Source organism: Drosophila montana, unplaced genomic scaffold (genome assembly GCF_035044405.1).
Source record: "Drosophila montana isolate Dmon_TW-CO22-7 unplaced genomic scaffold, ASM3504440v1 contig_1964_1, whole genome shotgun sequence".
In the NCBI taxonomy this organism is placed as follows: domain Eukaryota; kingdom Metazoa; phylum Arthropoda; class Insecta; order Diptera; family Drosophilidae; genus Drosophila; species Drosophila montana.
The window spans coordinates 590916-607048 of record NW_026996881.1 but is presented as its reverse complement, the minus strand read 5'-3'; the positions used below and the strand labels follow the sequence as shown (position 1 = coordinate 607048).

The 16133-nt window shown below is 40.7% G+C and overlaps 3 protein-coding genes across 7 annotated transcripts; 1 reads left to right on the top strand and 2 right to left on the bottom strand.

Annotated features, from left to right (window-relative positions):
• Nucleotides 1-241: 241 nt before the first annotated feature.
• Nucleotides 242-2196, bottom strand: MFS18 (major facilitator superfamily transporter 18). The gene is made up of 3 exons (XM_064679130.1): nt 1769-2196; nt 1311-1698; nt 242-1246 (listed from the first exon to the last, which is right to left on the bottom strand). Exons 1-3 carry the CDS (start codon nt 1834-1836, stop codon nt 386-388), a joined length of 1317 nt encoding a protein of 438 aa, XP_064535200.1. The 5' UTR covers nt 1837-2196; the 3' UTR covers nt 242-385.
• Nucleotides 2197-2446: 250 nt separating this feature from the next.
• LOC135426076 (UBX domain-containing protein 7) lies at nt 2447-4224 on the bottom strand. The gene has a single exon (XM_064679061.1). It carries the CDS (start codon nt 4050-4052, stop codon nt 2604-2606), a length of 1449 nt encoding a protein of 482 aa, XP_064535131.1. The 5' UTR covers nt 4053-4224; the 3' UTR covers nt 2447-2603.
• A 243-nt stretch (nt 4225-4467) lies between these two features.
• Nucleotides 4468-16039, top strand: LOC135426074 (bridge-like lipid transfer protein family member 3A). Of its 5 annotated transcripts, none has more exons than XM_064679058.1 (18): nt 4468-4888; nt 6394-6595; nt 6658-7254; nt 7323-8049; nt 8476-8505; nt 8911-9003; nt 9070-10163; nt 10269-10350; nt 11162-11303; nt 11361-11906; nt 11974-12088; nt 12595-12615; nt 13522-13664; nt 13729-13852; nt 13915-14062; nt 14121-14295; nt 14361-14478; nt 14802-16039. In XM_064679058.1, exons 1-18 carry the CDS (start codon nt 4845-4847, stop codon nt 14850-14852), a joined length of 4452 nt encoding a protein of 1483 aa, XP_064535128.1. In that variant the 5' UTR covers nt 4468-4844; the 3' UTR covers nt 14853-16039. The 5 variants fall into 5 exon arrangements, with proteins under 5 accessions (XP_064535128.1, XP_064535125.1, XP_064535129.1 ...); XM_064679055.1 differs by having other exon boundaries at nt 10269-10428; XM_064679059.1 differs by lacking the exon at nt 8476-8505.
• The last annotated feature ends 94 nt before the right edge of the window (nt 16040-16133 follow it).

Below are 16133 nucleotides of genomic sequence, written 5' to 3'. Positions count from 1 at the left end.
AAATTTTCACGAGTTTTAAGATAAGCGCACAGCGTTGCATTCCCATGACAATGGACGAGATTGAAAATTAGACGTTACAAAAGTTTTCCGGACGCAACATGCAGCATCTCGCCATCCACCAGCCATGCTACGTACGAATCGATCCAGACACTAAGTAACACAGACTAAGGCCATCTACGTACATGGCTGAGAGCTATTGGGAACATTAGAAAGCTCCTACAATAATTGTAATTACAAAAAATAATCATTTGGCTTTTTTTATTCAAATACTCAGATTTGATATCAGATATATGTATGTAAATCATAAACTAAACCTCCTAAACTATCTACACATTTTAATAAATATTTTCCTCACACGGAAATCGTCACGAGAATGTATTAGAAATTATACAAGGGCTTCAGCAGAGCCAAAGACCAGAAATATAATCCAGCCGATCAAGTTGATGCCTGCCGCCGCACTAAAAACCATCGGCCAGCTCTGCGTCAGTTCCAGTATGTGCCCAGCTAGATAAACTCCCAGAAAGCCGGGTATGGCGCCTACTGTGTTCATCAGGCCAAAAACACTTCCGGAATGCAACGGCGCCAAATCCTGCGGGTTCACAGTAACCGCATTGTTGTGAAAGCCCGTGCCGCCAATGATGATAGTCATACAAATCAAAGCCGTGTGAAAGTTCGTGGTGCGGCTCATTATAAAAAGCGCAACGTTCTGTGCCGCAAAACAACAACTCTGTATAAGTTTGCGCACTGTCGTCGTGGACCATTCTCTGGCTATTAGTCGTGTAGTCAAGTACTTAGCAAAAAACGTGCACGGTGGCAGTGCTAGCCATGGTATCATGTTAACCACCCAGCCCTTTGCATGGGGAAATCCATCGTGGAAGTATGTTGGCAGCCAGGAGAGCAGCACAAAGAAACAGTTCATCTCACAGGCATGCGTCAGCACGCACGCCCAAAAGGGCAGCCGGCTAAAGAAGCACAGCCAGGGCACAGATGCCTCCGCGGGTGCCTTATTGACGCACAGTCGCGCAGGCATGGAGATGTTAATGATTCGATTGCGCTCGCCGGCCATCGCATAGTAACGCAATACCAGAGCCCAGGCGAACCCCATCAAGCCAATGACTCGGAAAACATACGACCAGCCAAAGTAGTCCAGCACAAAGGAGCCCATGATGCCCGTCAGCAGCGTGCCCATCGCCGAACCGGAAGTGAGCAGACCAAAGAAGCTACTGCGCTCATTTTGACATAAATTCTGCAAGCAAAAATAATACACAATATATATAAAAGTACATAAATATGTTAATGAAATCCCCTACCTGACTAGTCAAACTAATCATGCTAGGAAAGTGTACGCCCTGCAGGGCTCCATTAAGGATTCGAATGGTAACAATGATGGGTATCGCATAACCCTTGACTGATGCTGCCGACCAGATAATTGTGGGCATTAGAAATGTGATAATGGACCAGCCGAGTGCAGCAAACAATATAACACGCTGCCCGCCGAAGCGATCGCTGAAATACCCGCCCATCACTTGGGTCAGGGTGTAGCCCCAGAAAAATGAACTGAGCACAGTGCCGGAATCGGTTTTACTCCACTTTTGAGCGGCCGCTACGGCTGGCACCAGCAGCGGCATCGTTGTGCGCGTTGAATACAGCATACAAGTGCCTGTCAAGAGCGTGATGAACCAAACGCGTTTCTCATGCCTGCGAATATGCATCATTTTCAAAAGGAAATTCAATAATTGAGCTCGGAAATTGACTCTGGAATAATTACCTGTTCCAAATGCTTTGGGTGTCCACTAGTTCGCCGCGCAGCAGCGAATACTTTAGTTTCTCGTCCATGCTGTGCGTGTGGCTAGTGATAATGGATTGTTGTTTTTACTACTTATATTAAGCGGCGCTCACGTCACACATTTTAACTTTAGCAGCTGTGGAGCTTGCCGCTTAAGCATTTCTATTGTTGACGAACCAAAACTTATATTCGGTTTGTGTTTATTTACACAAAACAAATTCGTTACTTGCGTACATATGCTGGCGTTGGCATTTACTTTTTACGTGGCCACTTTGCTGCTTGGGATTAAACGGCATTTGATGAACTTATAGTGTTTGGTCGAAAATAGTGTGCGCTATTTTTCAGCAAGTTTTTTATGTGTTTGTAGTAATATATTGTATTGTGCAGTAAAGCTACAATAATTGCCTATTTTAAAATTATAAAAATATTAAGATATTTAATTTACTTATTTTAAACTTTCTATTGAATCTAAATGCCTTAAGAAGGGCATATGTGCCCTTGCCAGATGTTTCTGAAGAACATGTGTTTAGCGCTGCCATTTAAATTTGTTAGATATATACACTGCAGTGTTGCCATACTGCAATTGGGCGCGTAATACAATTATTTGAATTGGCATACTTTGTGAAATGGAATTTTGCTGAATATAATTTAAAACAAGCCTTTGATCATTAAAATTGAACCATAGCGTATGTTCATGATTTTATTTATTATTCCCTTATTATTAATTTAGTATATGTAGGTATTTAATTCATGTATAGTAGAAGGATAAGACAAATAACGTGAAATAAATATTATAGCAAATCGCCGATATAAACAGTTACTCGTCCAGCGTGAGATGCACATTAGCGGAGGGATGCAGGCCCAGTTCTTTCAGCGTGGCTTCGTTGTGCTCCATTTCAAGCGACTTGCGCGGAAAAGCACAGATCAGCTTGTAGCCCTCCAGTGGTATGTGCTTGTGCGTTTGCCGTATATACACACGCAGTGTCTTTAGCTTGGTATCAGAGGGCCACCGCAATTGAATAACCTCTTCGCTGCCTTCGGCGTCGATAAGGCGCAGCTTCATAGCAGTTAGTTCCTCCGCTTGCGAGCCCAGTTGAGCTTCATAAGAAATGGCGGCGCCTTTGAGCTCGTCCTCGTCGAACTCCTCTAGGCTCTCACAGTCGCTGGCATTAGCATTCTTAGTTTCCGCAGCGCCGCCATTTTCATTCATAGAATTCTTGATAGCCAGCGCCAATTGCTCCTCCTCGCTGAGTTCCAATAGTTTGGCGCGCTTTTTGGGAGTACCAACGGTTGAAGAGGAGCACGAGGCAACGTCTTCCTGATCGTCGTCGTCATCAATTTGAATGGCTGCGCGTTTTGAGGTACTCGCCTCCTCTAGTGAAAAGTCGCGATGATCCCGCAGAAACTGCCGCAAATCCGGCATTACATTTTGCTGATTGGGCTCTGGGCTGCGCCAGACCTCTTCTCCAGTGCGTGGATCTATAACGCACAAATATGGCAACTTAGCACAGTGATAGAAGGCGACAAAACGCCGACCCTCTGAGCTATCGTTATCCACCTGCCAGAGCACGAACTGACGTCGTACCAACTGTTTTAGCTCCTTGATGCTCCAAACATCGCGATTCATCGTTTGCGACTGAAAATTGTCGCCTTGAACATTAACAAGTAGCCATCTCTCTCGTTTGCTGGCAAATTCACGCGCTGCTGCGAGCGAGCCTGAGTAGAGCAGGTCAGTGGGTGGCCGAAAAAGATCTCCAAGGCGGGACGAAGAGTTGCCGCTTGAGCGGCTTTGTAGCGACATGGCCTGTCCAGCCACAACCATTTGAGCAGAACGCTCTCGCCGTCGGCGGTGCGTGCTCGGATCTGAGTAAACTCCCGTGGCTTGAAGCTGCTCCTCCATTAGGGCACCCTCACGTGCGAAATCACGTAGGGGACAAACCTTAACCCGCTGCGTTACTCGGGATAAACGACTGGTATTACTGCTGCCAGACGCGAAAAAATTATCGTCCTCCGGTAGGAGAAGTTGTTCCCGTACTGGCGCAATGGGTGCACGCACCTCCTCTTCATTCTCAGCGGCTGCTGTACTGGACGTCGAAGCGTCAATGCCTGCACTGCTGCCACCCTGTTCAAAAAACAAAGCAACGGCTGCGGCAACGTCGTTGGCACAGGCGCCAAGGTAGTGTTTGGCCTCCTCTGCTGTGCAAGCGGTAACTTCCACCACGCGCTCGACTAGTTCGTCCACTGAAGCCACATCGCCACTCGACATTGCACTGTAGCCTGTCAAATGGACTTTATCGATTTCTCTAAAATAATTGCTTGCGGGTTATTTGGTTGACTCTTGAAGCAGACACTTTAAACAGAAACTTAAACTTAAACTTTTATTAGATGTGAAATGCAAATGTATGCAAGCTAGTAGTGCTGTATAGCACTCGAAAATAGTGTGCAGTATTGCTTGAGATTAAGGAAGATATAAATCGATGCTATCGATAAGTACATACAATAGAGAAGAGAATAGCTGTGTAAGTGTTATTTTTGCTGCATTTGTTAAAAAAAATCGGTCTTCAATTTTTGAAATGAGACTCTCTCTCTCTCTCTATGTTTTTATAAATTAGGAAGAGTGAATTCTTAGTCACAGAAACCGAGTCACAGGTACAGCGATTATGCGCATCTCTAAGCACCAGTATCTGCGTCGATTGCACGCAAGAAAAGGTTCGCGATAAGAATTGCTAAAAATAATAAAAAATTCTATAAATTATGACTAATACGCGCGTAGTCTAAACAAACCGATGCCGGAAGCTCTTATGCATGCGTAACGCCTGAAAACGGCTTTAAGTTATATCCACAAAAGCCATTTCTCAGGCTTGAATTAAAAATTCGCATATAAAGCAAAACAGTTCAAGTGCTCCTTTGTGCCTCTATATTTTAACGAAAGAATGTGCTGAGAGTGCAGTAGACTGCTGCGAGATTGTTTTTAATCGTCATCATTGCTGCTGCTACTGTTGTCTTTGCATCAGTGCCTGATAATCGCAACCCGCCCGCCGCCTGCTGACGTCGCAAAATGGTCTCGCTGATAAAAAACCAATTGCTCAAGCATTTGTCCATGTAAGTGTCAATATAAACGAGTTAGCATTAAATTGAATTGTAAACTTTATGCTAATTACGGCCTTGTAGAGGTCGGTCGGTTGCTCTGGCGCCAGTTGCCGAGGGAAATTAAATTGATTTTTCCAAGCGCTGCTTTTGCTCTGTTTCAATTACTGTTCTTCTCGTTGTTGTTGCCTAAATGCCGTTGTCCCTGAGTGTGTGTCGGTGTCCGCCACTGTTTATGTATGTGTATTTCTTGCAGCCTCTCAACAATTGCATGAAGGGGTGCGTGGTTTCTTTACCGTGTACCTTTAAGCCCCCATAAGAACGTACATTTTTTGCCCACTCCACCCCCTAAGAGTAACAAGTGAAAGGTCGCACCTCCCTCTCTCGTTCTCGTGTTTACATCTGTTATCGAAAAGAAACCAATTAAAATTAAATGGGTCACCGGCTTTTGCATTCTTTATTTTTTAAATTTTGTTTAGACTTTACAATATGTTTTACTTAGTTTTTTACCCAAAAGCATATGCGTTTGTATAACTGTACACATAGATTGGATATTAGTTTTAATCAGGTTAGCAAAAGTTCACAGTAATGACAAACCGGATTCTCTCTGATTTTGGGGCCCACAAAAATGTTTTTTGACCCATCGTAATGTTTTCTTTTTTCTTTGCGTGTCCTCTTGTTATTGTTGGTGTATTGTTGTGTACACATCTAAGAATTTACAAACATATTTCTATATATAAAACGATTTATCCTGATCGACGCACAGCCCAAACCGTAACAGCTGGGAAGCTGGTTTTTTACAAATTTATGTAAAAGGCAGAAGGAAGTATCTGCGACCCATAAAGTGTAAATACATATGTATATATTCGTGGTCAGCATAAATAGACGAGTGGATCAAGCATTGTACGTTTCTCTGTCCGTCCGTCAGTCCGTATGTAAGAAGGCATCGATATAAGAACCTATTGTGTAGTATTAGTGTATTATAAATTTCTGCATCATACGCAGTTAAGCTTCAAACAAAGCCAACTTGTTGCCTTCTCTCCAGTTTTGTTTGCCCCCCACGTTTAATATAAATAACGCATCGATAAAACATATGGTCAAATATAGTACTAAATACTTATTTAAAAAGAGTTAATTCGTCAAACAAAGAACCCTCGAGTATGACAAACAAAACGAAATTTTCTATATATGTTTAAAAAGATGTTTGTAAGGATATTCCTATATTGTTAAAGTATTTAATATTTCTTGATTCACGTGAAACTCAGATATCTTTTGAAAAGCTAGAAACTGCAATTTAATCAATATTCCGATTTCAATTATGCATGCAAATGAATTATTTGAAATGGGTCAATTGATGGCAACTGACGGGTCACCATTTGACGCCGAAGCTGACTTTGGCGCCACTTGTTTCCTCAAATGGGTGTTGACAGTTTTGGGCGCAACCATGTTGAAATAAACATCTTGGTACAATCTCAATTATGCATTGTTAATATCTATCGGTTTTTATCTCAACTTAATAGCTACACGAAGAATCTTTCATCGGACAAAATCAATTTGAGCACATTTCGAGGTGAGGGTGAGCTGTCGAATCTTGAATTGGATGAGCGTGTGCTCACCGAGCTATTGGAACTGCCCAGTTGGCTGCGCCTGACATCGGCCTGGTGCAATCATGTTTCATTTCGAATCAGCTGGACCAAGCTTAAAAGCGTGCCCATAACATTGGTAAGTTAACAGTTTTTATATGATCTGAACAATTTGGTAATCGCTTTCTCCATTTCGAATAGACGCTCGACGAGGTGCGCATTACCATCGAGACCTGCAATCCCACAAGCCGCGATGCTGGCGTAGGAAATGCTACCGCCGCAGCGCTTCCGCAAGTGCCTCAGGGTAAATACAGCTTCATTCACAAGGTCGTTGACGGCATCACCATTGTGGTGAACACGGTCAATGTGAATTTTGTGAGTGCCGCTTTCACCGCCTCCGTGCAAATGTCGCGCATACGCGTGGAGTCCAAGACGCCGAAATGGGTTAACGCCGATTTGCGTTTGACGCGCCTTAAAGATGCTCATAAGGGCATCATATTAATTTTTAAAGAGCTCTCTTGGCAAACGGTGCGCATCGAGGCCAGCTCCACTCAGGACAAATCCCTGACTCCGCTGCGTTTGCTGACGAACCATGCGCGTTGCCGTATTACCATTCGCAAACGTCTAGCGGATTGTACTTTGTTGGCTTCGCGACTAGTTCTCATACTGGATGATCTGCTGTGGGTGCTGACCGATTCGCAGCTGAAGGCAGCGCTGCATTTCGTCGACTCACTTTCGGGATTAATCAAGGCAGCCACACATGCTACACAAAAGACAAAGGCCGCGCGCAAACTTCAGGTTTGTAGAATTGGAAAATATATGGATTCGGCTAATAACTAATATTGCTTTTCATCGCCTTCGCTTAGACTCTGCCTGAATACCAGGCGCAGGTAGCACAGCAACAGAATCGCCTCTCGGAATCGGTACACACGACAACGGCCCAGCGGATGTTCAATGCATTCGATGTACGCGAAACCTCATATCATTTCTTTAGTCAACGCATTGATTTGCACTTGTGCGATGATGAAGGCGATGGACGTTCGAGTTATCCTGACCTGGACAAAGGCGGTGCCCTGCAGGTATCTGTGACTGCGTTTCAGGTGGATTACTATCCCTATCATTTGGCCAAATCGGATCGCTCGCACTGGGCCAAGTACAAGGAGGCGTCGGTGGCGCCTGCGCTGTGGCTTAAAGAATCGCTAAATGCTTTTCGTGAGGCAGTGCTTAATCTCAGTCAGCCCAATCGACCGGCAACCCATGCACCGCTGAACCGCAGCGCGCCAGCTTCCCCCATTATGTTGAATGCCTCGCTACTGGGCTCACAATACGGAAGCGGTGGCCCCGGCTCCAATGGCAGCAGCACGCCTACTGCAGCAGCGGCTGCCGGCGGTTCGGGCTCCGGTTCAGGCTCGGTTGGCGGCTCGGGCAATGCCTCGGCTAGCAGTCAGTACACACAAGCAGCCCAGCAGCGCAGTACTCTGGAGAATCTGGCCAAGCTGATGAGCTCCTGCTTCATACTGAGAATCGAAGATTTTACGTTGTACCGCGTGACTACGTCGGGCAAAAAGCAAATGCCCAAAGAGTTTGTCTCAGGTATGAACCAATTAGCAAACTCCATTTCTCCACATTAAAAAATATTAAAAAAGTAAACACACATATACATACATACATTCAATTTTCAATTTTTAACAGTTGCAGCGGGACAATAATGTTATATAAGATTACAGTACATAAAGCCCGCTTTTTTAGTAAAGAAAAATGTACATTAATATTTAAAGCATCACACAGACTCACCCACAAACATGCCAAACCTACGCTTACACCGCTTAACTAATGAATTTTCACAAATTTCTCTTTCTCTCGTTCTCTGCTTTGTTCCTTTTGTTGTTTTATTGTCCTTTTAACACAATTCACATGTTTTTATTTGCCGTCATGACATCCTCATCATCTAATTGTCACGTTTGTAAAACGCTTTTGTTGTTTGTTGTGCCTGTTTTTGTCATTCTGTTGTTATTGTAGCACAACACAAAAGGAAAAACAAATCCTCAGGTGAATATCATGCAAGCATTGCGCTGTGGGCAATGGGCGGAATAAATAGATCAACCCCGAATTCGCTTAAACAAATTTGTATTTAGCGGTTTATGTGACAAACTCAATGTTTACTAAATATTTTTTCAATTCAAGTTGAGGGATATTTAAAAAGAATTATCCCATATAACAATAAAACATTGTTTAATTTGAAAGTTATTTATTTGATTTGTTTCAAATTAAATATTTTACAATTAGGTCAATTATTTTACATTTATAAACTTGAACTACAAATAAATATCTTAGGAGATTAACGCGTATGATCTATTGATTCTACCCTATGCCAAAATACTTTGTGTGTTTCATTTGTAGTTGAATTGGTGTCATCTCTTGTTCAATTCGACTGACATTTGATTTTTATTTTAGGTGATAAGGATCGTTACTCGTTTCCCGCCGAGATGCCTATAGTGCACGCTGAGTACACATACTTTTACTATCCCGGTGATTTTGTTTTTCCGCGTAAGTATTTTATTCATGCTAAATGATCAATTAGATACCAATTGTTTGATTTTGGATATCTTGCAGTGCCGCCTTCAAAGATGTTTGTGCACATTAACCCGCTGCAAGTGCATTTTGATCTCAGCTCGATATTGTGGTTGAATTCGTTTGGCTTGAATCTGCACGAGAGTTTGCTTCGCACCAGCGTCGGCTCCCAGGCCACGTTGCAGGACCAGCCACAGAGCTCGCGCGGCTCCATTGCTTCAAATGCCTCGAATGGCTCCAATGGTACACAGATGGCCGCTGCGCTCAACGTTGAACAGGAGCCAAATCTGATGTACATGGATGTCAAGGTGGAAGCCATTATGCCGCGCGTGGTCATGGAAGCGGCGCTGGATGCGCCCAACCAAAAGGATCGTCCCAAGACAATGCAAATCCAAATCTCTCGCTTTGCCCTTACCAATATACGTGAAATGGGGAGCTCACGTGCGGATTTGGCTCAGGCGCTGCACTCACTGCAGGAGGGCTCGCTGGTCTTTGGCACCGGCTTTCCCTCCGTCGAGGGTGACATGTGCATTGTTACGGATCGTATTCTATCGCACGTGGCCGCCTCAGATGTGAGCATAATGTCGACACCCATGACACCAACGCAGACGCATTTACCGCGTTCCGCATCCACTCAGTGCCTGTCACGCTATGCCATGTGGTCGGAGCCGCGTGATGTCTGGTGCATTAAATTGGATCCCATATGGGTGGATTTTCTGGGCGCTCGCTCGCTAGGTCCCAATAAATCCATACCCTTTGTGGATGCGGTGCCCATTACGCTCTGGCTGCATGCAGGAGGTGCAGCTCAGGCACAGGCACAGTTGGAACTGGGCAGGCGTCAAAGCACTGCTAGCTCGCACATGGAGAGCATGGGACTAGCGCCACTGCCTTCGTTGCCACCTTTGCCACGCAATCCGTTCCTTAGCGATGAGGATGTGCGCGTCTTGCAGCCACCGGCAACGAATGCTTCCACGCCCATCGAACGTTGCGCTGATGTTCATGCGATTGCACATATATCGAATTTGGTTAGCCTGCAAATCGATCACTATCAATTGTTGTTTCTGCTGCGTCTAGCCGAGGAGTTCAACGAAATGTCCACGTTCCTTAACTTGGACGCGGAACGCATCTTGCAAAAGGTTCGTCTACCGCACACACGCGCACACACACACACACACACACACACACACACACTTTAAAGATATATGCAACTAACTTGGTGTTTCTTTCTTAACTTGGTACAGCAAAATCAACAAAAGTCGATTATATTTGGCTGTGTTGTGCCACAGATTGAGGTGACGCTTGTGATGCCATCGCCAACACCTGGTAAGGAATCGAGTGGTGGTGATGCTGAAAGTGTCTTACCCGATTCAGCTAGTTTGGGTGATGATTTACACATGAATAGTAAGAAATTTATTTCTTTTGTTGTCTCTCCTCAACAACTCTTTAGTTTTAAATTTAATGACTAAGCGCTAGTTAACGAAACTAACCAAAGAATTGTTTCTACCTAGTGATAGCAATAATTATCACGAAAAACAAAATCCAAAAACTAACAAAATCTCACAAGTAGTTTTCACTGATTCGTGCTTACTAGCTAGTCTAACTCACTGTCCTTAACCCCTAGTAAGGAACCTTTTCCATTCTATATACATATTTTTTTTTGCTTTTTATGCTGTACTTTCGCTTATTTACTAAAAAGATACTTTTTTAAATCGAAATGTAGGATTTTTTTGTAGGACTTCAAACTACTAATTGTTAACATGTAATGGGTGTTTTTAAAGGCCTGATGGAAGTAACAGAACCAATACTTGTAAATACACAATTAATGTTTCGTCTCGAAGAAAACATTTTTTATAATCTTGTTATCATGTAGTATTATCACGATATAAGAGTCACCGTGATATCAACCTTTGTAAATATATGGCGTATTGTGATAAAGTAATATCGTCGTTGAATAAATAAATATTACAATTATTAAAGAAGTTAAATTCTATTTGGCTCGCAAAAACACTTCCACATAAATAATCTCGCATGTTTTTAAACTAAAATAACGCAATAACTAATAAGTGCCTATAAAATATTATAAATTAATCGGAAACTCGTTACGATTCGTATAAAACAATCACAAATTTCACAGGCACAAATATAACATGGCCCACACCACCTCCGCTGGATCAGCTGAAAAGTAATACATTTGGAAGCGTAGAATCGCCATCCCCAGTGACCAATGATCCGCCCTTTGATAGTGGCATTCATACATCCAATCCCAATACACATGGGTAATCATAATTTCGTTAATCCACTTAGAAATCCACTAATTCGATTTATATTTGTAGCTACAATGTGCAAATCCAGAGCACTCCAACTTTGGCTTCCTCAACGCCGAGTCAGGGCTCAAGGCCTGACACTGGCATCTCCATGCAATCGCAATTAATATCATCTGCCTCGAAGAGCTTAAAGAGCACAGTGCGACCTGGTGCTGGTACCGACGCTGTGCCCAGTATTACCAAAGAAATTAATTCGGGTCTGCTATCTATGAAGAAGGGCTTCTCCAGTTTTATGACTTCCATTGATTCGGCCATTAAATCGGGCACGCCCAATGACGATGCCAGTGATACCTTCTCTGTACAGAGTGACATAAGCTCCGATTCAGAGAACTTTTCCATTGTAATGGGCGACGACAAGACCATGGACTGCATGGATGTTATGTTCCGTCTCAATCCATTTACGACTGACAACAATATGAAGGCCTCTCCAGTTGAGGTAGCAAGCGAGGTGTACGAGGAGCCTAGCAGCTATAAGACAAACATGTCCTCGCCCTCGGAGCCCTCAGAGGCAATCACCTGGCGGCGACGGGATCTGGTCTCCATGGCCACCTTTAGGTTGCAATTGCACGCTACGTAGTTTGATAATTCAGCGATTTAATCGAAGTTATATTTTAAAACATAGATTGACCACTGTGGAGCTCATACGCCAGCAGGAGGGTCCTAAATCCTCGGTGCGTCTGCAAGTGGCTGCCATTTCTTGTGATGAGTGTGGCGCTATACCCTGGGATGAGTTGCAGGTGCGCAAGATTTTAAGTTATCTTACCTTGATTTATGTTATATTTTATTTTGGATTGCCCACATTTTTTTTATTATATGATTTGTGTTTTGTATATAAGCAAATCATTTCGTTACGTTTCTTTAAATTCTCAAATATTTTCTTTGAACCTTTTGCCGACTCTAAATTAAGTGTTATTTGCTCAACTTTCCATAACGTATTCTGCATGCTCCGATCAATTTAAATATTAAAAAAAAACTACAATAATTAAAATAATTATGACTGTAAGATAAACTTCTCATATAATCATTTTCTCATTATATTTTCTCTTTTCTCTAAAACCCGAATATGTTCTCATATAAAAAAACGATCTCAATGTGTGCTAATTAAATACGAATATTGTGCTCAACGTATAATTTACTCTATAATCAACAACGAACACTTTGTAAATTAACTTACAACATCTACATGACACATTATCTAAACAACAACGACCACAACAACCAACACTCTTCAACAACAAAATAGATCGCGCATCAAGCGAACAAGGTATAAAAAAGATCAACTACAAAATTGAAATTATTTTCTAAAAGCTAACTTTTAGTTTGTTTTGCTGCTTTTGTATATACTTACTAAACAAATATTTTATGCCTATTTTTTCTTTAATTTTAAAATTTTTTAACATTTTTTTGTAGTTAAATTTTGGTTGGCTTTTTGCCAGCGCTGTTGCAGTTTAAAAGTGTTTTTGCCCAATAGTTAAGGTTGTTACATTGTATTTGTTTATATGAATATGCTAGTTGGAACGGGTTACTTATCGTAAATAAACAGTGAATTTACCCAAAAAACTTAAAAATCTCAAATATAGGCAGCTTTTTAAAAATGTTTATTGTTTAATACGAATGTTTTTAAGCATGCCTCTTCCATGCTCCTCTACGCTCCTGTCCATTAGGCGTTTCAGATATAGTATAGTTTGTACTCAATGGATTTTTTGTAGTGTTTAGTTTTGTTTTTCGTTTTTTCTTGGATTTTATGTTGCAAATTGGCTTGATTTTTCCTTCATTTAGGTTTAAAGGCGTTTAACACCCAAACTGGGCATATACGAATATTACTCATAACGAACACAACAAAGACAACACTAACAGGAACAATATATTTGGCTTCACAATTTTCACGCTACTAGACTTCAATGCCAAATGAATAAATATCTTAGTCTTAATCACAAAAAGTAAACTCAAAATTAACTCTGCTTAGTAGACTATCCTTAACATCATTTAACACTCTTAATCCCTCAATCACACACACACACACACACATACACAAAGCGGATTGCATGTGTGTGAGTGCTTGTTGCTTTACATGTTCGTAGTGGTATGCATGCAATTCTACTTACTAAAACTAGAGTATTATTATGTAGGGTATGGGTTCAAATTGATTGATGTTGTTGCACATTTACAGACAAAGTTTGGAGCGCGTTGTAAGTCCTGGAATCTGGCGCCATACAATCCAGAAGCGCCGCCCTGCATTAGACTGCGCCTCGAAGAGACACTTAACATGCCAAAGGAAATCGAAGGCATCATCGATCGCAAACGTATTCAAAGGTAAGTTAGTCTCGAGATTTAAGCTTAAATCATTTGTAATAAATATATATATATTTAAAAATAGCTGGTTTACACATCATGCCGAGATACACGTTAAGGATATTAATATAGATTTGTCTATGAGCACAGTTATAGGTCTAGGTGATCTGGCTGAAGATGAGATTATTTCATCGCCCATGCCCCTTACGGTAGAGTGGTTTTAAAGTCTAAAATGTTTGTAATAACTGATTTGTTTTACATTTTAAATAAGATAAATCTGGAAAACGTGCGTATAAATTTGCTGGAAGATCGACCGCCTGTCAATATTACTTCACCGGGCGCAGTGCCTATTAATCTGTGTATTGGTCGCATGCGTTTGGAGCGCGACAAGAGTGGCCAAATCAATATACAGCCCATAGGCGAGTATAAACCTTTATCATCCTATTTGACATTTTTAAAAACTTGTTACATTTGCAGATACAAACATGACTTCTGAGCAGCATCAGGCATTAGGTAGCGTCTTCCGTGGACTACCACGCGAACGTGATCGTGAGCTGCTTTCTATGCAGCTTGTCATGCAGCAAATGAAGCTCGACAATGAGCACATGCGAAAACAACTTGTCGATTCCAAAATCAACACAGATAATTATAGGTTGGTGTGTTGCGCTTTGGAATGATAAGCATTGCAATAAACTTTAATTTTCAAATGCATAACAGGCAAAAGACTAAACAGGAAACAGATGTCTTACGGTCGTATTTAAAGGCAGCACAGGATGACATTAGCATATTGCTAGAAGAGAAGAAAGCATTGCTGGATACTATACGCTCACTGCAGGTGTGCTTGCATTTTTTTCTTTTAATATTACATTGCACTGATATACAAACCCACACTCATTTAACTGTCATCTCTATCTGTACACCTCTAAATGTTGTTTGTATGTTTTTGTCACTTTACACGTTTTGTACTTGTTGTTGTGCGTGAGAAGTTTAAACACGGTAGCATTAAGAATAACACAAATAATAATGCAAGGACTAAAGGTCAGTCACTTATTGCACGCATGAACCTTGCTTTTGTAAAGCATACACACTTAACTACCCACTTGTATTTCCAACTGCAAACTTAAAAGGCCACCACTAAATGCTGTTTTTCTTTTATAGATACAATTGACCTCATCGAATATAAGCCGGAAGAATGATGGCAACAGGTAGCACAACTGCATGGACTGCATACAATGCTGCGGCGAGAACAATAACGCCTAAGTCCAGTATGCGAAGTCAATGCCAATGCTATCAAGCACGTCCTCGATATTTGTCATTTCGTTTTTATCATCAATCACTGCGTTGAGTTTAGCAGAAGACTGAGCCGTACTGAATACGGACACTATTCACGTTGCCGTTCGTCGTCATATACTTACGTACATAGTTAAACTATATACTATACTATTACAAACTAAACTATACATGTTTGTATTTGTTTTATTATTTTTAAGCTAGGTAACGACATTTGCTACTGTTCCAAAGAATGTTTTCCTTTTACAAAATGTTTCATTCTTATTTTATTGTTTTTGTTTTATTATTATTGCTTAGACTTTTAAAGCAGCAATTTTTAAAATATATATATATACATATTTACATATATTTATAGTACATTGTTAATTATTTTAAAACGAGTAAATCAAATGAATGTATTTCTACCTGAATATGTAACTATGTAATTCTTCATCGATATTACGCCCAACTAAAACATTGTATATTTAATAGATATTGATAACACATTGTTGTGATTCATGATCATATCAAAATACTTAATTCTAGTAATTATACGTATTATGTACTAATCTAATGTCTATGTGTATGTATTGCTGTTGTAATCGATGTGCTAAATAGCAAAACAATTGGCCAAATCTATAAACTGATAAGTATTGAGTACTACCACTCCAAGTTATTTAAATTTTGTATTCAAATTCAATTCATTCCAATTAAATTAATTATCGTTTTTACTTACACAGTATCTCAACACACAATACTAATCAACATGTTCTACTCTCAACTAAATCAAAAGTACCACATTAAACATCCAATATAAAAACTCAAGTAAGTAACGCGTATACAAATTTTGAATAAATAGTTTACTTATTGCAAATTAAAATCAAATATTTATACAAAGCATATACATAAATTCATATACATATATGTATATACGCATACTGCGTTTGCTGCTTACGAATGTAAAAATGAACAATGTAATAATATTATATGTATTTGAAATATAATAGTGAAAACATGAATATATTTATTGTTATACATGCATTATATGAAAGTTTGCATATGTAGCTAGGCAAAACAAGATTAAGAAATTGAATTTGCAATAAATATTAAAAATTAATAAAATGTTAGATGTATTTTACTTGACTAAATTATTTTTATAATGGATCTATTTTCGGAACAGTCCATTGTGCTAACAGAACATTAAGTACATCAAAATTTGCC